General features: G+C 39.8%; 1 protein-coding gene across 2 annotated transcripts in view; it reads right to left on the bottom strand.

Annotated features, from left to right (window-relative positions):
* LOC128872394 (heparan sulfate 2-O-sulfotransferase pipe) overlaps positions 1-26,756 on the bottom strand; it is a 75,232-nt gene continuing 48,476 nt past the window's right edge. For both annotated transcript variants that reach the window (XM_054115032.1, XM_054115033.1), the window contains exons 5-10: positions 13,155-13,228; positions 3,319-3,525; positions 3,135-3,214; positions 2,529-2,810; positions 1,765-1,919; positions 1-1,603 (exon numbers count right to left, since the gene is read on the bottom strand). In XM_054115032.1, the coding sequence (XP_053971007.1) occupies positions 1,407-1,603; positions 1,765-1,919; positions 2,529-2,810; positions 3,135-3,214; positions 3,319-3,525; positions 13,155-13,228 (995 nt within the window). In that variant the 3' untranslated portion in view covers positions 1-1,406. The remainder of the gene's footprint in view (positions 1,604-1,764; positions 1,920-2,528; positions 2,811-3,134; positions 3,215-3,318; positions 3,526-13,154; positions 13,229-26,756) is intronic.

Genomic DNA, 26,756 nt, shown 5'->3' with positions numbered 1-26,756 from the left:
TCATTCGAAATGGCAGTTGTTTATTACGAAAAAAATGGAAACAAGTGGACATTAAAAAAACGGCTTAACTCGATGTTAAAAAAGACGGCCGAGAAACAGAGATGGGCAACATTTTGATCGAATAACAAGTGACGATTTATTTAATCAAATAGTCACTCAGGCAAGTTTTCGTTTCATACAAAGAAAAAGCTGTTAGCTTTTCATTTGTGATTCCAGAATTTTCGAATGATCTATTCGCGACGTTTGTTCGATTAAATAATGAAAGTTTCAAGTTATAATTTATATGGAACCACCAACGACTGTAAATGTGCTTCATCTTTCATTTGTTATTCGATGTATTTTCTGGATAAGAATTTTGCCTATCTCTGCCTGAAAAGCAGTATACCCTACGGTTACCCTGTGTGTTTCTTGCGTCGCGATTAGAATCAAGTACCCCTCGACAAAAGCAGTGTCTGCTGTCCCTCTGGTCAGTCTTTGAAGTTTAGAATTACTAAGAAACAATCCAAAAGTGCTGTGTCGTGTCCAGGAACACTTGAATTCACGGCGACGAAACGGTGGCTTTACAACAATATAAATAAATACAGCTAATGCCTCGCATCGTAGTTATTCGTGGGTCTAATTAATTTTCCAGCGATCGCGTCGCTGTATCCTTAAATTACACGATACACACACACATATATATATATGCATAGGAAAACGATCACAAATGAAGACGGCACTGCGAGTGTCCCGTTCGAGTTCGAGTTCGAATCACTCTTGCGAAACTCGATTTATATTGCTTAATCAAAAAATTGGCTCACTGAAACGTTGATCCTTGTCCTCTCAGATCCTTTTTCGTGATCCTGAACAACTTGATTTATTCTGAAGATCAAGAAGTCCTTGGCATTGAAGGATCTTCGCTTGGAAAAGACATTTATTACTAGTAACCCTTTTAAAATTACAGAAATCAAATTTCGACTCGAGTAGAGTAAGATAAGATTTTTAAATTCATCCTCGTTCGATTAATCTTCGTGTCATGTTGCCATCCCTTTCTCAAGTAACCCTCTCCAGGGTTCCTTTCCGATCTTCTTCTCTAGATGTTCTCGAGTGCTTGCAGAGCTCTCGAAGTATTTCTTTCTCGAGTGCAACAATTCTTTGAATCTGCCTCGAAGGATCTCTCAGAGAAAAATAATCATTCAAGTACCTTTGCAAATGCAGAAAACCAATTTACCGAGACAGATGAACTTTCTAAATTAAACCCTGTTCGATTAACCTTTTCTTAACGTTGCCTTTTCTTTCTTTAGCTCTCGAAGAAATAGTTTCTCTTCTTCTTCTTCATCTCCAGACGGTCGGGGAGAGTTCCAACCATTCTTCTTCGACCTGTTTACACGTTCTTCGTCAATTTGGACAAGAACGAGTAGTCCAATCTACAAATTGTTGCTTCCCAACGCCAGGGTATTCTTGTTCAATTTCAAGGCCCTCAGTTGCTTGTACAGCCGTTGCTTGCAGAATTGGTAGAACTCGATTTCCCGTGTAAAGTTGCTGCGCACCATTTCCTTCACCTCCTCGGTGACTGGCGGCTTGAAGAAGTTCCGGTTGATTCTCTTGAATGAGTTCACTTCGTCTGAAACGAAGGAAACAGGCGTGAGCTTCCTTTTATGGATATATCCATTGGCTATGTGAGAATTCATCATATGAATTTATTATACTATTTCACCATATGAATTCATCGTATTAATTCATTACATGAATTCATCGCATAAATTCGTCATACGAAAGAATTACCATAGTAGACGTCGGTGGCGCCCTGGAAAAATCGCGGTATGTAGTTCTCCAGCACCGTGAGAGTGGTGTTCACGTCCTCCAGTACGCCAACAACCGCATAGTGTTTCTCCACAGCCAGTTTCGCCCGTTCCAGAGCACCCACCGTGTTGAATGGACTTTGAAGGAGAGAAACAACCATTTAATACAATGCACATTATTAAACGCAACGCGTGTCTTGCAGGAAACTATTCCATTTTTCTGAATCTGTTATAACATTAATTATTCTGCTCCTATCTTAGATAATAATATTAGGTTGTCCCAAAAGTTTCTTCCATTTCATTAATAAGCAATACATACACAATATTTTATGTCTAATATTACATTATTAAATTGCGTACGATTCATTTTATTTTGCTCCATTACTGTTACAACATTAACATCTAAGAAATTAGGTTCTTTATTTATATAAACACTGCTACACAAAACAACTGAGTGCAAGTCACGAAAGAAACTTTCGGGACAACCTAATAATTACAATCAACAATATCTGCAAACTCTCCATGTAATTTCTCTGAAATAAGTCTAAATTCTTGAAACATTATTATATCGACTTTAAATTTGAATTGCTCTTCCTTTATTGCATAAAGAAATTGAACACGTAGGAGTCAGGTGTTTGGCCCCCAAGCAACTCCGCTAGCTTTCCTTTGATATTTCTAGAGCTTTTATAAATCCCAGCTTCGGGTTTGCACGCACTCGCGGGAAGCTTCAATCTCCTGGACACCTACGTGCATTTCTCGCTGTGCCCGCAGAAGAAGAGCGTCTGTCGGCGATGATCGCCGATCCCCTCGTGAATTTCACCCTCCAGGTATCTGCATTCGCGGTCCGCCTTAAGTACACAGGTCTCGAAGTCCTTCTTCAGCCAGTTGGGATCCGGCAGAGGTAGATCTGGAAATATTTGCTTTCTCTCGACGTAGTACCAAGGGGCTCGCACGTAATAATACCAGGATATCACTCTCTCGATGGGATCCCGCACTATATTGATGTAAATTGGTTGAGGCAAGTTGAACCTGAACGGAAAGAAACGTCAGAAATCAGATATACATTGCTATGTATCCAACATCAAAGTAGGTAGGTAGGTAGGTAGGCTCTAGGTAATTTGTTTCCTTATCAGAAATTTCTGTTTCTTTTGTCCAATCACAGACAATTTCCACGCTTGAGGTATAATGCAGGTCTGCGTGCGTATACTGATTTAAAAAATTGGTAGATTGGTATCCCACATACGTTACTGTTACTTCAGGAAATTTAAAAATATTTTCTTGGACTGATAAATTAATTATTTTTTTAGGGCCGATTCTCTTTTGAAGCGATGACAAGGAAAGAGGGTTACTTACTCTGTAAAGTTGGTGAAGCACACGTGCTTCACGTACACGGATGGCTCTGAGTAGCTGCTGACCATTCTGGCAAGTTGGAGCTGGATAGTAGTAGAAAAGATTGAATAACAATATACTATTGCATTATTACTGATTGGTATAAGACTGAAAAGTAGTAAATTTCTTTCCGATGACGTTGCCATACCTGTTCGATCGGCGCGATACGTATCGTCTCGACTCTTTGCACGCGATCTCGGTTGAAGGAGAAGCCATTCCTCATCGAAAGCCTCCTCAGCAGCTCCATGAAGGTCTGGGAGCCCACTTTCGGCACACGATTGAAGAACAATACCTCCCTGCCCGCCCTCTTCGTATTGTTTAGCGCGTCAATGTCCAGCACTTCCGGTTTGTTGTACTGAAATCACATCAGTCCCCCTTAGAATTTCCATTGGAAAATTGTGAAATAAAACTTCGGGTTTTGATCAAGATTTGTCGCTGTCCAAACGATTTTCGAAGACAGAAATAACGAGGCTTTATGTTCCATGTTTGAATTTTATATGTTCACCTGGGAGTTTAATTTTCAAGTGAAAATATTTGAATTATAAGTTTGCACGATCCGCGATGAGCGTAGATACGATTCATTGAAGAGGATAGTAAAACGGAAAGTTGCCACGACCTTAATCTGTTGCTCTTTGCCTGTGGAGAGTTCACCTTTGGTTTAAGTTTTCATTTTCTACGAGGAGCGATGGGAGAATCTTTTCCATCTCGTTCCCTCTAGGTGAATAACTACAATATTAGAAATGTCGGCGAGTAATTCCAACAGGGAGCATATGGCGAACAGGCATGCGTAAATGAGAAGTACTGGGTAACAAATACCTCATTTCTCTTTCACTTCCGGATTGCTTTTTGCGATCCACGCATTTATCCCGTGTTCAAACGATCGAGGCAGGCTTATGTGTACCAGTGACTTTTAACCGGAATCATAAATGTATGTTCTGGTTTAAATATTTTATTTTATTTTACCCTCTACTTCAATTTTACTTTTCCTAATTATTTGTCTGAAGATTTCTTTAAAAATAAACATTTTATTAATTCTTCACAGATATGGAGATGCAAGGGACTTGCAATGTAATGATTTTGTCATCACAAGTCTATTATATTAATTTCAGAATACTGTTATTATACGTTACATTCGTTAAAGGCATAGCGTATATTTGAATAAATCTAGTTTTCATTTCAGTTGAATGCATTTAGCTCTGTTAATTTAAGGAAGAGCTCCACGGATGAAAGCGGATGATGTCTCTGGAGCGAAACAGTTTGTATAATTAATTCACATCCTTATTTTTAATTCTCACTTATCTCCGTCAATTTCCAGTTGTCATCGCAACTCAGCAGCAATTTATCCCGATCCCGTTAATTTCATATTTGCCCTTTAACTGGTTTGTCATAGTTTTATTGTACACGATAGAGTTAAAATATATTTGCATAAACAATTAGTCCACTGGTGCTATCGATGTAGATTGGAATAGAAGATCAATGCACTGCAACGGTGTATTATCGAAGATACTTCGACGTACCATCGCGATTCTATTTTAACAACATCTGGTTGGTTCGGTAGGACATTTTTATTTCGCGATGCGGAGGATTCCTTCCTGTCCGCGTCACGGGGCTCAAGCATTAAGGCACAAGTACGTTCCATTATTGCATTATTACTACACGCGTTTGCACGCTTCCTCCTCGATTACGGATACCCCCGCCTGTTTCCTAGCCGCCTTTCTTCCTTGGATTCTTCGCGAAGTTACGGTCCATCCTTCTGCCGGCTGCCCCACGGTATTAAAGGATTGCGACGTAATTTGCTTCGCGGTTATCTCCGTAATACCGAACGTTGCGAAGAAAATCCTTCCGTTAAGCCCTTGCTCGTTTCCCGATAACCGTAAGTAGCGATGGGAACGAGCTGATCGTAAACAGAATCCAAACATGTGGACCTAGAAATTTTATTTTCCGATTAATTTATGCAAGCACTATATGAGCGAAACATTTTCGATCGGAATTTCATTTTATTCGCGTGGTTAGGCGATATTGTGTATAATTTGCTATCTTTGCCAAGCAGGGTTTCAAAGCTTCGCGAGAGCTCATTCTTCGTTGATCCTTCGTTCGATATGGATCTCGCGATCGCGCGTCCGCGTCTCGCGTCCCTCCTATTTGTAGTTTCCCTTAGTATCTTAGTTTGGTTTGGGTAGTTTTGAGGTTGCGTGTACGAGTGTCTCCTCTGCCAAATAATTATTAATCAACTTGTTTTGTTTGTTCGTAAGTCCATATTGAGCTCGTAACATCGTGCTCTACTTCGGTCACTATTGCTTCATGTGATAAGTGTAGTGATCAATCATGTGACTGGCCGAGATCGGTTGCCGTCTTCTAGTGGGTCTGATTTGAGAGAGGATCAATCGACGCCTCCGAGGAATCTTCTAGTCTCTGTACGCGTCAGGCCAAGTCCAGGCTCCCGGCGCAGCGTAGCTTAAAAGAGTCGTCAGACGGATGCAAATCGTGTCCTGGACTCCTGACGTTGTGCAGAGGGTAGAACTCCGTTTCGGGACTCTACGACCGTCAGACATAGCTGGTGTCGCCAGGGCAGGGCACCCCGACGCGGTGCTACCTACGTCGTACACTGTCAGGTTGGGACCTGGACCCTCGGCAGCAGGTATGCAGGGAGTAGAGTACTAGTACGTTGATCGTCTTTCTCTCGAATCAGACCCACCAAAGGAAACGGGACTGACTCTGTAAGTCCAGTTACATGGTCGCGTCGTGTCGCGATTTAGCTTCACTCCTCTATAATTCAAATAATTATTTGGCAGAGTCAGACTTGGACTTTCGAAATCAAAGGGACTTTGTTTTCTTTGATTTCCACGGTTTCGTACTTAGTATTAAGCTCGTCAATTCTATGTAGAGTATGCATCTACGTATGTATACTCTATGTAGAGGGAGATCGAAGGAACTTTGATTCCTTCTATCTCCGGGTCTCCAGTCGCAGCAACCTCCACGTGGTGAGACCTGGTAATCGGTATTATTCGTGGCGAACAATCATTCGTCGCGAATAATACCGAGAACTAATGGCTGCGAACTTGTAATAAGATCTTTAGATATAAAATGTGCAAAGTGTAAAGTGCAAACGTGTAAAGTGCAAACGTGTAAAGTGGAAAAGTGTAAAGTGCAAAAGTGCAAAAGTGTAAAGTGTAAAGTGTAAAGTGTAAAGTGAAATTAGATTTAGATTAGTAGGGACAATATTCAGGAGCCGTAGCTGGTATTAGTGGTCCGCAGTGGGGATGGTTTCTGTGCATTTATCGTTATAAAAATTTGTGCGTATAAGATTTTACTGTAGTAACAAAAAAATGTTCCGTTACAATTGGGTCTTAGTGCGTCACGAAGCAATGAATGAGTTTTCTGATGATAATAAAAATGTCCTGTCCGCGGAAAATCATTAAGTATGGTACAGCAGGTGGCGGTTCGCGATCAGTTAGTTTAGTTACTTAGATTTTCAATCTCTCCAATTCTTACGTGTTTGTGAAGTCTAAATTTTTCACAGTCTATTTCCCAAATAGCATTTGCGGTAATTAATCTTTTCATTTCATACCGCTACAGTTACCCAATTAAAATCGCATACACTTCAAGCGCGCTTTCATTTCAATTACAGTTGGGTAAGCGATCGCTTACGACGTTAAGTAGGTACACAAATTCTTTCGAGCGATAGCATCGAAATTGTTGTATAGTTTATCGTCGTTTTTTGTACGGGTTGTTAACTCTTGAACGATATTTTATATTTCACGTCGCGCAATGACGAATGTAACAATTTATTCTGCAGATAGGACGGGCAAGTCTTACATGAAATTAATTGAAATTAAATTAGGGGAAAGTAGCCTTTCATTAGTTCATTTCTCTTGTTATTTGAATTTATTTGATTTACTTGTAACGAGAGATGTTTTATACGCGATGTTCCGCTATTTGCAACAATATTTTAAACGCACTTCAAAGTGTTCACTATTAATTAGTATTAATTGGTCAAGGTATAAAATTATTCATTATTTCGAAAGAAAAGATATTATTTCCGCTTAAAAATTAGCTCTGCAGTTGGTCTTCCTCCATTCTAAATTACTAATCGATCCCAGTTTAACATTCCTGTTGTATCAATGATAACAAACGAAGTTCGCGGTGGATATCTGACAGTTACGTCATAAATTCAACCTTTAACGTTCGCGGTCGAGGTCCTAAACGATTAATAGTCGGGCTGAAAGTCAGCAATCCATTTCGCGGTTTCACGCATCGCGGCCACCGCGGTGTTTCCTCGTGTTATCTTGCGCTTCTTGCCTGTCTGCTTGCTTCTTCCTTCACCTAGTTTAGACGAAGTCGAATCGTGGCGAGTACGGTTAATTGGCGGGTGGAAAAAAAAAGCGTATCAAAAAGCTTGTGGAGAAAATTGCTTCACGGTGGCATGGATACACAGTTACACAGGATAAAACAAAACAGAAATTACGAAAGAAGCAGTTAACTCTCAGCTTTTTCAAATTCTGTTCGAATTTATAATTTCTTTCAGTCTAGAATTTATATTTCGCTTCTCGCCACATTTGACAAACAAAATCGAACGCTTCCTCGATTCGATTCGAACGATCGACGCCGACGGTCCCGTAATTGGCCGAGATCGGTTGACCAGTTAATATTCATTAACGAGCTCGATCGACATTGATATTCCACGTGATTCGTCGCAGCTATTCGCGATTGTTCTCGTTCTTTTCTTTCCTGGCACAATGCGGGTCCGCCGCGGGTCAGATCCACTCCGTTTTACCGTTTCCCAGGTGTGCGCGTAACATATGTAACGGGTGGATCTCGAAGAAGGTCATTCCGCTAACGGAAGATGACTCGAGCGATCGACTGTCGGTTTTCACTCTTTTTCTTGCTCGTAGCGATCATTGAGTTATGACGGTCTGGAATCTTTCCCTTGTTATTTAAATTTCTTGTCTTATTCGGTGGATGAAGATATAAAAGTAAGAGATATTTAGTAAGTAAGTAAATAACAAAATAAAATTAATGGAATCGTTGTCAGAGATGGGAACAACTGTGTTTGGAAACTAGGTGAACAACGTAACCATCGTATTTAAAATTTTAATAATATTTTGTGTAACGTAGAAAATGTGATTATTTTATTTATTTCTCGTCTTTTTTTAGCTGTTATGTAATTTAAATTTTCATCGCAATACTATTCTAGTATGAAGTAATTCCTTCAAACACCAAGAAAAATTCTCCTATCCCAGTGAAATAGATTCCAGATAACCTAAATCATTGCTATAATATTTCAAACGCTGCTTCGAGATCCCCAGTCCTTACAAAACTGTTCTCACCTGATTCCAAGATTTCGAGTATGCTATTATTCGACTCCCCACGTATTCTAAGTGTGAAGTAATAGGTAGAGATCACAATACAAATTTCCAAGATCTCCATCGTGAGAGTGCACAATGGTACGATTCAGATCAATGTGTTCATCATTTTAAACATGCTTAGCACGACAATATCGGTGGATTGCTGAATGGTAATAAATGTAATCCTTCTTTTTAAGATTATTAATGGATCAGGTGCTCGTGCATCGTTAGTACGCCTCGTTAACTTTCACGTGCCACCTAGAGACGCTTTAGGAGAAATCTAATTTCCCACTGGCTATCTTATAGAGCTATGATGATCCCATTAATCGCATTGTTTCCCTTGGCAATAATCGTGCGAACAATTTGGAACTCTCCTGATTCTGCTTCCAGATTATTTATTATTATATCATGTACAGGTGTACAAACTTTTTATTTGATCAAATAAATCCTTGTCGAGAATGTATAATTTATGAAAGAAAAATACATAATTAATCAATGTACTGCAAACCAGCTGGTCCATGATAATTAATTAATTTCGTAACGTTTTTAATTCATTTTAAAACAGACTTATTTAAAATAGTGAAACCAGTTAAATGCTTCAACTTATAACGCATATCTAACGTAAACAGGTGCAATGCCTCGAAGGGTCAATAATCCCCAGAGTTCAACAATTCTTCCGTTAAATTCGCACAGCTCTCTGACACGATTTCCCAGATCATCGTCGCGGCAACGCCAATATTTCTCGCTCGAATGGACCATCTGCTCCCATTGCTTGGCATTGTGACCAACGGCCATCGGAACGCAGTCTCGACTCCATTTCCATAATTTATCCGTCCACGGAAGCGCGACAGGTGGCTCGAATTCCCACGGTTAGCGTTGATTCGATCGCAGATCCTCCGCGGACTCGATGACACGAATCCTTACCGCCTCGGCATCCGGTTTGCCGCGCGTACGATTAATCCCGGAGTCTGACGTACCCCAGCCGACGAATACCGCTTTATAACTCAATAGGGGATACATAGCACCTGACGCACGAGCTTTTGTATACCTTTCGAGCGACTCGACGCGCTGATCTCGACGCTGTCGATACCTGCTTAGGCTAATTCATCGTGCACATTGTGACGCGAACAAACAAGGCACTTCTATCAAAGTAGGTACAGTTGTTGAGTTTATTTGAACGTGTTCAGTCTTATCTTTGATATGTTATACTAATAGAGATAGAATTGATACTGGATATTTTCTCATTCTTATATAGGAGGACAATTAGCTTTCCTTTAATTTATAATAATTATTGCAGGCGGCACTTCCGCAAACTGACTAGCCTATAACTTCCTTCGGGTCACAAAGAGCAGCTACAAGAAATTTCATCAGGATTGGAAGAAAACAATAGAAGTTATAGAGAAATCACAAACCCCTATCTTGAATTTTTATCGTACCAAAGGGTTCCAAACTTTCGCACCGTAAAACTTCTAAACAAATGACCGTACGAAAAAGACATGTCACACATTTTTTATAGGAAATTTCTCTATCTTCACTTTTTATACTAAGCATTTTGCAATGAATACAATAGACTCCAAAATGACTGAAACCTAATGGGACCTCGTACACTCGATTGGACCAGGAAGAAGGCATTAAAGGGTCCTGGCCAATCGGTAAGGAGGATCAGCGAGGTTTAGATCGAGTTACCGTGTATATAAGTTCTCGATCTTGATACGAAATGCATACACTGCTCGTTCCCAAGAAAATCGAGGCCATTCCTGGCGGTCTGAACGCTGAGCTTCCCGAACGGAGCCTTCAGCCATCTGTCTGCTTGACTGATCGGTCAACGTACTCTTCGACAATTCTTGCCACTTATTCCATAGACGCCGGGTACACGCCGCGATAGAATCTTATCCGAACGCACGGGATCCTCCTGTGTCTATGCTTTCCGAGAATTGTTCAACGGTGTCTGAATAGCGTTTCCAGCCGTCGCGTGTTCCTCGTTCGTAGAATTCTGATCGAACGGGAAAACGTTACTCGAAGTCAATGGCGCGCCCACAAATTCAAGAGGATGCAACGGACAGGTAACACGCGTGATGCTATTACTTTACGGTGGGCAGAATTTTATTAAGGGCGATGGAAACAAAATTTGGGTGGGTCTTCATATGTAGAGTTTCAGCTTGAGATTTATTCGGAGGACATTTTTAGGATAACAGAGGAACAGAAGAAAGTGTAAGTGTTATTTATTGATAATGGTTAGCTAACGATAAAGAAGAAATTAAATCTCAGTTTTCTTCGTCATCGACCCTTCTTCTTTCAACTTTGTATAACACTTACACTTTCTTCTGTTCCTCTGTTATCCTAAAAATTCTCGCCAATAATGAATTTCTTCTTTCTTTGACTTATATTCTCACATTCGATCGGGAATCATAGTTAACAGAACAACAGCAAGGATATTCCTCGAATTAATTCCTCGAGTTAAGGAAAATTTATTATGTAAGGGTTTCCCATAGGGAGCTGATAAAAATCACTTCCTCTTAGAAACTGACTTTAACGCTACCACGTGTCATGTATATGTAACGCGTCGATTCCCATGAGAGGCCAACGTCATGTATGTGTGACAGCAACGATTTTCTATTGTATGTCCATCTAAACGAATGAAGTAGGAAATCGTATCATTCGAATCATTCGTGTGTGCATACAATCAAAAGCAAATTTTGACCAGATTCGAAAGTTCCTGTCACCTTTTTAGACACACATTGAAATATCATGCCTGAAGCATTCCTTTCTTTTTAAAAGGAATCAGCACTCCTAGTCAAGTTTATAAAGTTATAAAGCGTTTAGAACTCAATTGTTTTTTTTTTCAAGGTTATCTAAGTGTCTCACCTCCCCACTTGGAGCTGAGAAAGACTCAAGCCTCCAGACGAAGAATTCTAGGCAAAACGGGGGATTGTCTTGAACTGTTACAATCAGTGCAAAAAAATACAGAGAATTCCTCTGCCTCAACAGTTATTTCCCACGCATTGGAACCGCTAGGTAAAAGCGTAGGTAACCGTGGAGACGATTAAAGTTACGCTATTACACTGGAACGAAGTGGCTAATAAGATGGTAAGTGTCCATTATGAAACAATTGTCAAATAATTATACTCGACGCCAGCAAAGGTTAATTGCTACTAAATAAATCTCTCTTTCTGCCATTATGAATACCAGCGATTAGGTGGTTTCATACATATGTACATGTATGGCACATACACGTGCCAGTCAACGTGACAACTGTCAAAATTAATAAAGAAGATCACAAATGCAACCTAAGCATTCGTACACCTCATTATTAATTCGAGTTAAGTTTTTATTCAGTAAAAACCTTGAAGCTCATCCAATCGATGTTGTTATGCTAATCGCAACTGCGAGATGAAAAACGTGAATCGTGTTTCGTTCCAAGTTTCACGCCAATGAGAGTAGATACAGTAAAACAGAGATAGTAAGAACGTGTAAGGCTGCGGCTAATCGCGTCAATCCAGCTGCTTTATTAAAGCATCAAGTATTTCTTCCCATATTCATTACGGGTCAATGATTCCGTGAACACCCAAGAATTGAACTGATTCCTCGCCCGTCGATGTACTCCTGAGAGGTAACCAATGAAATAGCGCCTCGCAGGGAAGATTAACGAGTAGAAAACGGAAGGTGAACAAGTTTAGATGGAATTAATGAGCTGGCACGGTTGTTTCAGTGCAGAGTTGCGCTTGTTTGCCTTGGCAAATTGAGTCAATTACAAATACCTTGGACTCGAATAGCTTTATCAAGCGGGAATGAAGTGGTCTAACCTACTATTGCAACGAATTTTTACTCTATTTGGTGTCGCATACATGTGTTTCAAACAAGATTACATTAACGTGAAACGTTTTCAGTCAGCATTATAGAGAATTAATATATAATGGCTAAATTCTCGTACTCAAAATTTTATTATTATATGTACGATGTATATTTTATGCAATTATTATACATAGAAGGACGTGAAATGTAATTGTTAGACTGCGGATTTTTATGCGTAATAAAATCTTCGCGAATGTGCCTACAAAAATTGAACCTAAATAGGAATTTATTTTATTCTGCAAATATCATAACATGAACTTTACTTTTAATCTTTTTTATATTCTCGCACATTGTTTGCATTTTGTAGGTTCTTGCATATCCAAATTTCCTATAAATGCATAAAGATCCGCAGTCTAGTAATTATAAACTAGCATATTCGAATGATTATTCGAATTTGATTACATGCTTTGAGACGGGATTTATTCACGACTTATTCATACGTTCCTTAATGAAATAATACTCGCTCTAAATAACAAGTGGCTCGATTCTGCAGAATTGATCAATCAATCCGTCTTATCTCGAAGACGGTTTACGTTAACTAAGTGCAATAAATTTTGCAGTAATCTACAATAAACGAGAAAACGTGCGAGATATGATATTTTCATTCGGCGTTAAGTATTTATTTTTGAGTCCGCGAGGGAAGGCATTTTAATTTGATTTAGGTGTACGTGATAAATTAATAAATCTATTTCTATAACGGAAAATCCTTTTTGCAACTGGTTACAAAATAAAGTTTCGTTTAATAATTAGGGTGGAAACTTTGGTAAATAATCGTGAGGATTCATACCTTCACTGCGAAGGTGCGATGTCCGTTTAGATAGTGGACGGTTCCACTTGGACTAGAATCTGTTTGGACTGCCTCTGAAACAGGAAATAGTACTTCAGTTAGCATTTTGGCAACGCTGATTATTTACTCTGAATGAAAATAGAAGAAATGGAGGGAGCACTGATTGGAAAAAGGAAGAAGTGATGAATAAAAAAGAGAGAAATTAAGAATTGGGTGAAAAGGAGAAGACATGGAATATTTATTTGAAAAAAGAAAGGTAAATGAATAAAAGGGAAGATTAACCTGCGAAAGTTAAAGCACCTAGGTGCAAAAGTGAGTCCACAGGTGTTATTAGCTTATCCACGTTCACGATGTGCTCCAATGGCACAAACGATCCTCAAGGATGAATGCACGAACTCTTTACCATTCGAAGAGAACGGTGAAAGACGCATCGTTCACCGTCCCCAATCGAAAAGGCGATTTCAGTTCCGATCTGAAAGGACTACCCGGAAATCCGCGACGATCGAGGCTCCGTTCTTCTTTAATCGTTCCTCTAGCGAAATTGCGAAATCATCCAACGATATAGAAAGTACCTTAAACTGGTTATAACGTGTCCCTAAATCAAACGACGTTCACCAGGAAGAATTGAGACCATCTCGGTGCTTACACCGACGCCTTTCTCCTCCCATTAAAGGAAATTTACATCTTTGAAGCGACTGGCCGTTTTGCGAGTTCACGCGTCGATAAAAATCCTCGACTCCAGTTCAGATTTTCACACGCGGGAAAGGCGATCCGAAAGTTGCATCGATCGATAGACGGGTGTGTATTACCCAACGCGACTCGTGATTAAAATTGCGCGAAACATAAATCGAAGCTCAGCGCGTTCTTCGACGTCCAATCTAGATTCATCCCGTGGATCTGTTTTCTTTTAATTTACATTTTTCACGAGCAACTGATATTTAAATAGTGGTAGTCCTAAAGATGAAGTGGTTCGTGCGGTTATGGGGTGGAGGATAGGAATATGAAACAGTTTCATAACTAGAAAGTCCCGATTTGAATCCAGTGATCGTATATTTCTACTTTTTTTTTCCATTTTTTGTATTGTATAATTGCATTGCTTATGAAACGATCCTCTTCTACATTCGTACTGCCGTAAAATGTGAACTTCTTTAACTTTGCTATGGTTCGTTTAAGTAACTAGCATAAGTAAATTTCTGACAATTTATCAGAGCTTCTTTTGAGGCTTTTTCATTACGAAAAATTCGTTCTAATCGAAGAGTGCTCCTTTTGAATTCCATTTCCATGTGTGTCCTTGATCCATCTCTGACATTCCACCTGGAACACATCATTTCACATCCTTGGAACGAATGTTGCCAGGAAGGAAGCCAAGGAGACTCGAACCCTCGTCGTTGCTCGGTTCCTTTCCTTTTGCGATGATGGGAGCGGTAAACTTTCTAGATATCCGACGGCCAGGGCTCTCGATTTCGCTCGAAAGATCGTTGATCTTGGCCGAGATCTTCGACGACCTCTTAATCACCGCGATCATTAATTCGAGCTTCGACGTTTCTCATTAAAGGAAGTGCGCCCTTTCGGTGTCTTTCGGTTCCGTTCCTGCCAGCTGTTGGCACGGCCAACGTCTAATACGGATAATTACTCCAACGAGTTTATCCTTGATCGAATAATTTACAGTTGCTACTCAATCGAGAGTCTTTAGTGTATCAGTTTCTTTATCTTTAGGCTATCGACAGATTTTATTTTCCTATAATTAGAAAAATAGAGAGGGAAGATCTTCGCTAATAATAATTTGAAACTGAAAGAAGAAATGCTTCTCCACGAAACTGGCAGTAAATCGAGCAAGAATTTCTATGTACAGAGATTACTCCCAATGACTTTCACAGTCTCATCAATCACATCAACGAAATTATGAGACGTTCCGATTGCAAGCTGGTGAAATAACTATTAGTCTAGCGCAAGTAAGAAATTGAGGAAAAATGATATAGCATGACTAAAAATTTTCAATTTGCACACGGTCTTTGAGTCGAAAGTGAAAGTGATAATTTTCAATCAGGAGCGAACGCAGACGCAATGAAGGAGAAAGCAGATGGAAAGGATTCCCGTCTTGACCACCTAGGTGAAAATATGGCGACGGTCGATTAATTAAATCGTTGGTAAGTGGGCTATGTAAATGAAATGTATGGGAAATAATAATAATATTGCTCACATATAAATTCAATTATACGATCCATCCTTCATCTATAGAGTGTCCCGAGACTATTTTGGTTTAGGATCAATGTTAAAAAATCACGTTTTTAAATGCTTAGTAATTAGGAACAATGACAATCCAGTTGAACAAAAATAAGAATTTAAATAAGAAGAAGAGTGTTCTCACCAGTTATTTTATTTCAGTGTTTCATAACGGTCTAATTATTCTTCATTTAATATTTTTAACTAATCTGATGGATGCTTCAAATAAATCAAGGCTCTATCTTTAGAGTCTCAACCATGCAAACTTTGAATTTGTCTACAGAGTTAATTTTCAATCAGGAACGATAAAAGGAAATGCAGATGGTAAGGATTCCAATTCTGCCAATTAATTAAATTGCTAGATCGCCTCCTCCTTTTAATAGATGGCGTCGTTTGTCGAGATTCCGCATTTCGTGTAACGAAACTCGCCTAATTACAGTTCGACAAAGATCGAGAGCTCGTTACGGGTTCGGCGAACGCGATTGGCTCGATCTGATAAGCCGTCGACGCGATCGGTTATCTACAGCCTGTAATAAGATACGCGCAACCCCCGCAGCCACGTTAAGGTGGTTATCGTAACGACGTTACGACTCCGTCTGATGATAATTAACGGAATTGAATTAACCGTTCGACGAAGGCATAGAGAAAATGCCCGTGGCACGAATACGCCCGATAAGAAGCGTGACGGCGATATTTGTATTAAGTGGAATCGATCGGTAGATCGATACTCTACCTTAAGGAGAAAAAATACATTAAAATTCCATATATTAAACGTTTTCGTGACTTTTTTTTTAAGGAGAAAAATTCACTGAATATTACTTTAATTTTGAGAATACTTTAGACGTGTCTCAAAGTAAATATATATGGTAAGTTTGTTAATTCATTTCACACAGAAATCTTTGAAATATCAGCTGCCTAATGTGGTTTCTCCCTTTGAGGTGAGTTTACATCTGCACCTCAAAGGCAAACTATGCTAGAACCTCGTCGCGTTAACAATTTCCTGTTTAACCTTGGCATGTGCGCATTCCCGACGACCAACCTCTCGTTGGACAGCATTTCCTCTTTTACATAACTTTTTTAATCACGGGGAAAACGTGGGAAAGGTAATTGACATGAATATCTCAGTAGTTTTGTCATAGAGATCGTTTATGGAAGCTACGAACGAGATCGACTCCTTTGTTCCATCTGTCAAGGAAATTGAATGATAGAAGCGATGATCACTTCCTGTTTAGAATGCACGTGCACATCGTGTGCATTGGGTCGAGATGGAGTAGTATCATTGGGAATTAGTATGGATCGAATAAGCAGACCGTGAACGAGACGAAGCAATTCATAAATTGAATGCTCTATTTACAAGGAGTTTATAATTTGAAACAGGATTTTTTTACACAGAAATATGTGTCAATATCCTGCAAGAGTGTCTGTGTCGCGATCGCAGTAGATTAAACCAGTTCGTGATCAGACCGCGTTGCACGTCCACGCGATGTTCCGCGTCCTTTCGTGACGCAACGCGCTGAGATCAGAGGCGATCGATTAACGATGCTTGGATCCTTGGAGATCCCTTGAGCCGATTTGTCGCGCGTGTGAAAACCACTCTATGAAATTTCACGGCCTTCCTTCGCGTATGGGAATCGTGTTAATCGTAACGTACTTGGCGCGATGCTACATTATTTTTATGCGTTGGACACGGATAACTTATTTTTAATTGGGGATCTGTGTGAGCTTGAACGCGAGTCTTGTTTGTTATACACTGTAACATTTTAACTCTTGAATTTGAGTAACCTGGAAACGACAAACATGGACCACTCACTTTAACTGTGCACTAACAGGCAGGTCATTATAGGGAATACTTTGGCCAAACTGACCTCTCACATTTACTCGCTGTATTTCGAGAACTATCAAATTTACCGCGAAAACAGTAATCACCAAAAATAAAGAAATGGAAATTTTCTACGAAAAAGTCCTATACCATTTTTCCATATAACCAATAGTTCACACGAAATACGGGGTGACCTCTTCAAACATCTGAGTTCGACTTACAAGGACGCCACTGTAGTATACTATTCGGTCCACAGTGTTAACTATTCACTATACAGAAAAAATCTATTATACTTTTCCATAGGAAATTGTCTTACCTATATTTTTTATATAACTCATTTTCACGATAAGCACGATAGTCTTCGAGATATCTTGAAAAATCTACCAAAACTGCTAAATAATCATCAAACAGAACGATACCTGTGCAATGTTCTATGGGATCTCGTAATAGTATACGCAAACAATCCGATTGGCAAAAGTATTCCCATAATCGAACCCGAGGTACCCGTATTAATGAGGCGAATCTGGTGTAACGGCGAAGGTAATATCACGACGGAATTGCAGTTATACCGGATTAAAGTTCGTTGCACGTCTGCACGGTGGCTGACCTCTGGTATCGATCGGTGGGAAGGTTCGACCTTAATCGTGACAGGAAGTTTCGTGACCGATACAGATACGGATTCAGCCACGAGATACGTTCTTAGCGTGCTCGCCCCGAGCGGTGCACGGCGTGGGCGTCGGGGGAGTTCGTTCGCGTCATTCATGGCTCCGAACACGAACCTTCAAGGCTGAAAAAATCGCGCGTACATACGCTGATCGCTGATTATTCATCATCACGATCGGAATAACGTTCGCGTAATCCGTTGTAGCTGTTCCGTGGATTGCCTTTATTGGAAGGTCGAGAGGTGGGTGCATGTAACGCGAATGGACTTCTACCGTGGGGGAGCTCCTGAGAAATTGTTCGGAACAATATTAATCCCCTTCAGTCTGGACACGAATGTTATTTATTATCTCACTTGCGGATTCATGCAATCTTCGTAGCTAGAATCGTTACAATTAAAAGCCATATTTGGAACGGGGATGTATTGACGTTTAATATTTATTTATTATTCGTATTTTTATTTTTGTAATTCTAGTTCGAGTGCAAATATTTGTAGACAATTGTCTGTTTAAGAATACGCGAAAGTTTATGGTGAATATTTATTTTAAGTAACAATAATACTAGGTGAATGTATTAAAATGAAAATAAAACGTGCATATAAAGGAGTAAGGCGAGTATTTATTCCAATTAAAATTGATACGAAGAGATTATATTTATTATGCAAATATCGTTGAACGCTTCGTTTACTTTGAAAAGAAATATTCACCATACTCTAATATTCTAGATCTGAGGTTTAATCAATAACGCTTGTGCTGAGAGCGACAAACATTCTTTCTTCACACTCGCGAACTTCTTTCTTAATCTTAATGAGAGGAATCTATCTTCGCGACAGCCGTAGAAAATTGATCGAAGATGTCTAGCCTTTCTATTAATACACTCTCAGGCTCATAGTCTCGATCTGCCAGGTCATCGAACGAGTCTTTTCGATTATCTCGCGTTGATCTTGCACAGTCATTTCCGTTATTCGAGGAATCATATTATTAACTTATTTTTTATAAACAATGACATTCTACATATTTCTCGGAACTTTCTAGAATAGATAGAGTACAAAAAAAAATAGCTATTTATATAAATTACGAAATTAACAAGAAAAAAACAATTAATCGATAAAAATATTGAAGCAATAAGTATTCGTACAACTGTTTAATTTTTAAAACTTCATTAAAAAAAAGAAATTTACATTAATTTATAAGTATATAATACTTCCTTCGTGGGATTTCCTTTTGATTTTATAATTATTGCAACACTTCTAAGCATTAAATTAACTAAATTATTAGTTAGAAGTTAATAAGAAGTGAGATATTCTACCGTTCCTCTATTAGAGCCTTTTTTAAAAGTACTTTACTGAAAATTTGATGTTTTCTAATTCGTACGGAGCAATAAACTAACGTGTTTGCGTTACAAACTCTACTGTAAATGGTTCGTCATAAGAATCGTACAAATACTTATTGCTTTTTTACTTTTACCCACCTTTCGCACTTTTTTGTTACTTTTACAAATTATACGAATGAGTAAATGTTGTTTGGACTATATCTATCATAGAGACTTCCGAGGATATGTAAAATATTGATTATAAAAAAGGAAGTTAAGAAACTACAATTTCACAGAAAAGTTTTTTGGGAAATTGATCGGTGTACGAATACATTCTACACCCACTGTAGATACTCCTAATTTAATTCAACTTCCATTTATCGGAAAAGTACTTCGTACAATTGCTTAATTACACTCTCATTAATTCGTAAGCTTGGATATAGCAATGCTATCAACGCAAAATTATGCAAGCATACATAAAAATTCATCACATAGTCTGCTCGACTTTAATCGTCGATGCATTTCATTTTCCAATCGCAATTACGTCCGTGAGCCCCAGCTTGAGCCTACGGAACGCACGCGACGTCCGCGGGTGGAATTAAACAATTTGATTTCGTCGTCAATTGAAAGGAACGAATTGCAAACAACGAGACGCCAAAGTGGTCTCCCGCTTCCGTATTGTTCTCGTTGAATGGTAATCAGGCGTGGTCGGACAGTACGGGAAACATGCAAAGTACACAGGGATTTCCATAACGCCGGCGGGCAGTCCCTTTACGCGCCCGCGGATTCAAAGCGGCAGACGTCGGGAAAAAAAAGGAGGAAGCGCCTCATTGTTCCGCGCGAGGGAGAAAGGAAGAACAGTAATCGTTCGAGCGAGCAGCCACGAGAAAATCGCCAGTGCGTTAACAATACCCAACCACGCGAACAACAATTACGTTTTACGACTAGCTTCCTCTCCCTCGCGATGGAAACCGATCACCGGTGACCAAACGGTTTTTCTTCCACCGAGAAATGGCCATGTTAATTCTTTTTTTCTTCTAATTGTGACATTTCATTCTCTTTCTATTTCTCTTCATATTTCATTAAGCTTAAACAATAGTTCGTCCTATTTTCTAAACGGTGCAAGGTGTATATTATTCTTGATATTTTATATACTTTTGCATTTATGGATCAATTCGATTCACCAAAGTTTTGATTTCAAACAAGAGATAAAGTGCTCCCACAAATATTCCATATAGATGCAACGTAAAGAAAGCTGCGTGCACTGCGAACGACGTTTGTTTACTTTAGGGAAACGTCGAATGAAGAGTATATGCTTGTCTCTAACAGCGTAGAAAGCAGTGGTGCACTGTTGAAGAGTTTGAAAAAAGTATCTTGTAGACACACAGCGTTTGCTTTAACTTTTACACGTAGTCGATCATCTTACTTTCAGCAGGGATCAGCACTCTTCGGATCAGTCAATGAAATATTAATTCATATTAATTGTAGTCTCCCTACGAGGACCTACAAGTCGTGTCTCTTCCGGCAACGTATTCGTTGATGCACTTTACACATTGTTCTGTTTTTTATGATGCAGTGACTTGATGCACTGCAACCACATGCACAGGTGTCTATTACACATTTTCATACTACTACCTAAGATTTCTGATTTTCAATTGTTCGTTAAACTTGTAGAAAATATCGAGATATAATTATTGATCTTTCAATTTCAAAGGGGATGAACTTATAATACACGAAGACTTCGTTTGAAAAATGTGGAATAATCACTAAATTCGTGTAAAAAATTATTCGAAGCTTCTCTTCGGATCAGTCAATGAAATATTAATTCATATTAATTGTAGTCTCCCTACGAGGACCTACAAAGACTGGAATGTGCTAATAAATTTCGTGTTAATGAATTCTGGAAATCTTTGATGCCGTGGGAATTTCAATAATAAAATTTCCCTCGCATACTACCAATTGCCCCCGTATAATTATCAAGATCGGATCGATTCGAGCACGCAGAGAGGTAATATAACTTTAACGAGTGTTTTCATACGATTCGCGTTTGTCGTTAATTTATGTGATAAGCAAAGTGCTCGAGCGCGTAAAATTATACGAATGCGTACAATTTTATGAAGAAACTGCGCGAATCCTTTCTACATGCCTGACACAGATTGCCAGGAATCGATCGCATGTCTTGAAGCGCGCTGGGTATATACGTTCACGTCTTGAGAGCATCTTGATGCCCCTCGATCACGACCTACATATTCCATGTTTATAATATAAGTACCACGGGAAAGTTGTTCAACGGCTCTTTCGAATTTCTTTTTTATCCACCGCGCAGCTTCCTCCTCTTATGCGTGCGGTCCATTCTCCCCAACTAGTACATAAATCAAGCTGTTTCTTGCTTGGAAGCTTCTCCAGTCTCGCAGAATTTCAATTTATGTTTGACCACATTTATTTGTCAATTTTAAGTCAAATGAAATTTAATAAAAATAATTTTACTTTATGTAAAGCGACTGCAGAAAGAACAGTAAGCATTCTAAAACTGGAAAGCTGTACAAGTGAATATAAATTGGTATATAAAGAAGTATAAATCACTGCTCTGATAATCAAATGAATAATTGATGAACGAATAGCAACTGCAAGAGAGTTACAGTGTTCTAAAATAATTCTAAACTCTTGGAAGCCTCAGGCTATCACAAAAAAAAATCCAAGTGCCCCATTTTGGAAAACTCTTCATCTCCTAACTGTAGGATCAAACGTCTCGATGGCTAATAGGGTAGAAATCGCCCATACCACTTTCATAATGGCTCGTACGGTCCCCTGAGGATCGTTACGCATCGAGGAATCGCTCTTCACGGTTTTATGTCTCGGTATCGGGATGAAACGATGTCAATCGGTCGAAAGGTAAACCGTGGAAGGTAAAAAGGAGCCTTGGGGGTTCGATCCAGGCGGTTTCGAAGTTATAAGACCGGATTGACGACCTCTTACTCCTGTTTTGGCTCGAACGGCCGAAGGAAAGAACCCGGTGACCCAGAACTTGGGAAAGCGAGCCGAGGAACGCGGTTGCTGCAACGAGCTCCTCTCATGGACGATCTTGCGCTCTAATTGCACGTGACGCCTCTCGCCCGAGCTGTAGAAAACTTTCATCTCCGGCTGAGATGGAAGCCTTCGGTGGTGTTCAAGGTGCCGCCGGACATTTCCGCCTTTCGATCCGCGAACGATTGTGGCGAACTCGCGAATTCGTCGACGGAATCGAGACGACAACTGCGGAGGAAAGCGACAGTGATAGTCTGAGAGTCAGTGACGATTTTGCTTGCGTCATTTTTAAATGATAATAATTGATTTTTCAAGGAAATTATAATAGTCGACTATCATGAAACTTGTCTTTGTCGTTAGAACGACAAGTGGACGTATTTTGAAGTATCGTAACAAAATTTCGTCGTTTTGAAAGGGCTGTTTTGTGGTACAGTTAATAATTGCGTGTTTCTGAATAACAAGAAAGCATTGCTAGACGTTCTGCATGGAACATAAGGGACAAGTAACCGGAAGTGGAAGTTACGTGTATTCTTTGCGTTTAATTAGGAAACAATTCTAAAGTCACGTTTTGGAAAACACCGTACTATGTGTGTCATCGAAGCATGAAACTCCATAAATACTAGTTAGTCGTAGAACCATCGAAACGTTGAAGAGGAAATTTGTTACGTAACGTAGGATTGAAATGCAAACAGAAAATTATTGACGAGTGGATTGCTCGCGGCATGGCAATCGAGGAACCTTGATTATCATAACAGTGAGAGTTTTGTAACAACGCCAAAGTAAATGGAGTTGTCGTAATGGTGACATCATTAATTGAATGGTCGCACTTCTATTTAATGAAATTTTATGTATATAACTACTCTTAATAATCAACATTTTTATGTTGAACAGGACTTAAATCAAAGATCGAAACGTTTATAATATGCTTGATCCACATAGTCACGATGAAACAAGTATTGACTCTACTAATATCCTTGACTATAACGTGGCCTCGATTCCCAACGAACCACTTACAAATTTATCTCAAATTCAAGAGAAAAACGACCATATCGTGGACCAGGATGTCCTGTCAGCTGTGACGTACAACCGCACAGAGTTAATCCAATAAGCCAATGAAGTTCAGTTCCGTAATGTTTTTACAGGCATATCGCCTTTTTGCTTCAACGACACGACCGTGTACCGTTCGATTCATCGCAACTCCGATCGCGTCTCGATCGTGACAGTTTCATTGATGCGTCCCTCGATTTCCAGAACTGTTCAAACGTTCATCGAACTAAATCTAAAGTTCGATCATTCGAGAAACTGTCCGAGCAGACTGAGGTCCTCCTACACATATCGTGGATGTGTGTTCGGAGATTAAATTAATTCTTCTAAAGTAAATCGACCTATTTTCATCGACTTTTTATACGCTTCAGTTCAGTACCAATTTAAATATTTGAAAAGTGCATAGACAATATACAAATACACACGCATTGCATACCTTGCAACTTCAATAAAATTTAATATTACTAGTAGTTTATTATTTTACAAAATTTGATACACGTCTTGTTCATTATGTTATAATACCATTCCTATCAACGCATAAAGTCTATGCTCTAATTATTCTTCCCACTTTCCTCTCACCTCACCTTTCACCATTTATCTAACTTTACATCGCTCCTCCCATTCCAGTGAAAATTTACACATTGAATACCTAAAAAGGTTCCTAAGGAACGCGAGCCAAACCATCCTACAATAAAACGCCCCCACACCGACGCGAGCTCCACCATTACGCCGTCTAGGAAAGAGTTGTCTTCGCTGAATGCCCGCTGAAATATTTACTACCCCGGCCTTTCTCGCAAACAGTCTTCCAGCCATCGAAAGAGGGCCCTCGTTAGGTCAAAACGTTATTCGTTAACGACGAACAAACGCCTGGCCACATTACTCCTCTTCGTTACCCAGAACGAAATTGCGCGCAATGCTAAACGCGCTTTACGACTCCCCTTGTCAATACGGGAGGAAAAAAAAGAAAGCCACCTTTTAAAGTCGAAACGTTAAACGGTGCAATTAGGAGAATTTACGAGCGTTGACGTCTACGAAGCGCTGGTTTCCAAGTCAAAGAACGACGTCTTCAGTCCCCGGGAGCAGGACGAGCGCATAAAACGTGCGATATTAGGCGGATCGCGTATCCCCCTCCTCTGCCAACGGTAGCTCGTTAACCGTGCGAAGTTTAATGACTGTAATTTACATCCGACGCCGGCAGAAGCTATGTGTAACAGGTCTGGCCCGTTTCGTTTCCGTGTTCGTGTACGGTTCGTACATCGTCGGACAATGAACGACGCGGCTCGTTAGCGGCTCACCCGCTAATTGTATCGAACCCCATTGTCTGAGTGTCCGTAACGAACGCTATGGGGAGACTCGATCGGCTCCAGTCGCGGAATTTCCTGGCTCAGGGGGGCAGGGAAACAGGGAAGCCTGGGAAAACACGCCAACTTCGATCGTCTAAGGACGAAACTGGAACGGACACCCAGAGGCGCGATCATCGAGGAGACTAAAGGTCGATTCAGACTATACGACACGGACCGGCAACGACACGACAAAACATTAAAACATTCGTTTTAATGGAACTGTTCACACTTAACAGACACCGACCTGAACATTCCGTCAACGGGAATAGTGTAAATAGTTCCATTAAAACGCGTGTTTCAATGTTTTGTCGTGTCGGTGCCGGTACGTGTCGCTGCCGGAACGTGACGGTCCGTGTCGTATAGTCTGAATCGACTTTTACGCTTCCCGCAGATAGGTGCGATTATGCTGATAAAGGGGACCCACGAGGGCGTCGTTTCGGAGGGATCTCGTCTTTCATGGAAGCGGCAGAAATTTCGGATGAATTGATGAATGGTTTAGTAGGAAATGATTGAAATGAAAGCTGAAGTGGAATAACGGTTGAACCCTCTGAAATGGGTTGCAGATTTTTTTGGAGGCTTCCTTAAAAGAAGAATTTCTGCGATCCAAGTTTATGGACAGGAGTTATCATTATTAATATTAGATTCTTCACAAAATTAGTAATATTGAGGTGGTTGTTATGGACATGAAACTGTAGTTAGATTTATTCTATTTAATTCAGGTTGAAACTGATTCTATCATAAGAAGTTATTAATTTTAAAGAAGCCTCATAAATTAAATGCTTCTGTACAGTCGTCTATCTGTAGAGGCATCGAATAACATTAAGGAAAGAAAACAATGTTTGCATACCCAATTTATGAACAGAAAATTGGTGCTGTGTTAATTTGAATTAATTTAAATTTAACTTAATTTTACTGACACCGACCGAATTTCTGACTCATTTATTGAATTGCTCAAAACTATCGAATACTTCCAACCCCTTCACAAACTTTATGTGCGAGTATTCGATCATCTAAGATCTTGTTTAGTTTTTTCCTTGCTCGTTTACCGTGGAACTGGAATATAGATGTCGGATTACCGACAATATTGCGTTAATTGTGACAGTCCGTCCTCCGCGGAAGATTTATAGACTGCAACAGGCGAACGGACTGATTTCTCAGAGGCGAAGCGCCTGCAAGTAGTGCATATCTTTCAATTCGCCGTGAATTATCCAGGCTTCGAAACTTATTCCTGAAGTGTCCCAGCGAGTAACTAGATGTCTCACCCCGACAGACGAGAAGTTCTTCGGTGGCTGTACGAACATTTACAAGATTCCACGGTAATGGCGCGACCGTAAAAGGTGCGAAGGGTTCGTTCCCCCAAAGTCCTGGGAAAAACTGTAAAACCACTTTTACGAGCACCGAGAACTGCAAAAAACGATGGATTCTACCAGGTTCGCGGAATACTTTGCTGGAACACCTTGAAAATGGTTGCCTCGGTAGAAAATAAAAGCCACTCGCGGTGAATTCGAAGTTAGGCTCGGAAACAACGCTTCAGGGACTCGGTTCCTTCCCTACTCTATTTTCTCGCAACTCTTGCAGGAAATTAATGTTTAATTTACATGACTTGGTACAATGGAATTGATAAATTAATTAAAATTTCTTTTAGGGTTTTAACTAAGAGGTGATCAATAGATCTTATTGCTCCTTACATTATGCTATCGTTTATTTTAAAATTCAGCTGAAAGTGTAACACGAAAAATATTCGATTCAACTCATAAATTTAATATGTGAATTTTCAAATTTCTTATTAAATTCCATTATAACTTATTCTTCAAATCGGATATAGTCATTGCTCTACCCATCGTTAGAATACGGTTTTTTGGAGACATTTCTTCCTGTCATTAAACATTTTTACACAATATCCTCCTCGATTTCTCGCCATGTATGCACGCCACGCATATAATTATATAATCAAGACCCAAGAGATAATAAAAAATCGTGTTTTCCGTCCATTTCACGGTCGCATTCTCGACTCTAAAGCGGTCAATGCCCCGTTTCGTTAGAATCGACGCGCTAATCATTCCTCGGCCAGCGTCCGTAGCTGGTCTTGTTTGGAACCAGTGGAATCCCGATCCAAGTAGGACAACCCACGACCGAATCATCTCGACCAGAATGGTTCCGCCTGACAGAGCTCCTCTA

The sequence above is a fragment of the Hylaeus volcanicus genome, chromosome 2 (genome assembly GCF_026283585.1).
Source record: "Hylaeus volcanicus isolate JK05 chromosome 2, UHH_iyHylVolc1.0_haploid, whole genome shotgun sequence".
NCBI lineage: Eukaryota > Metazoa > Arthropoda > Insecta > Hymenoptera > Colletidae > Hylaeus > Hylaeus volcanicus.
Note: the sequence above shows the minus strand (reverse complement) of the source record. Positions and strands in the feature narration are given on the sequence as shown.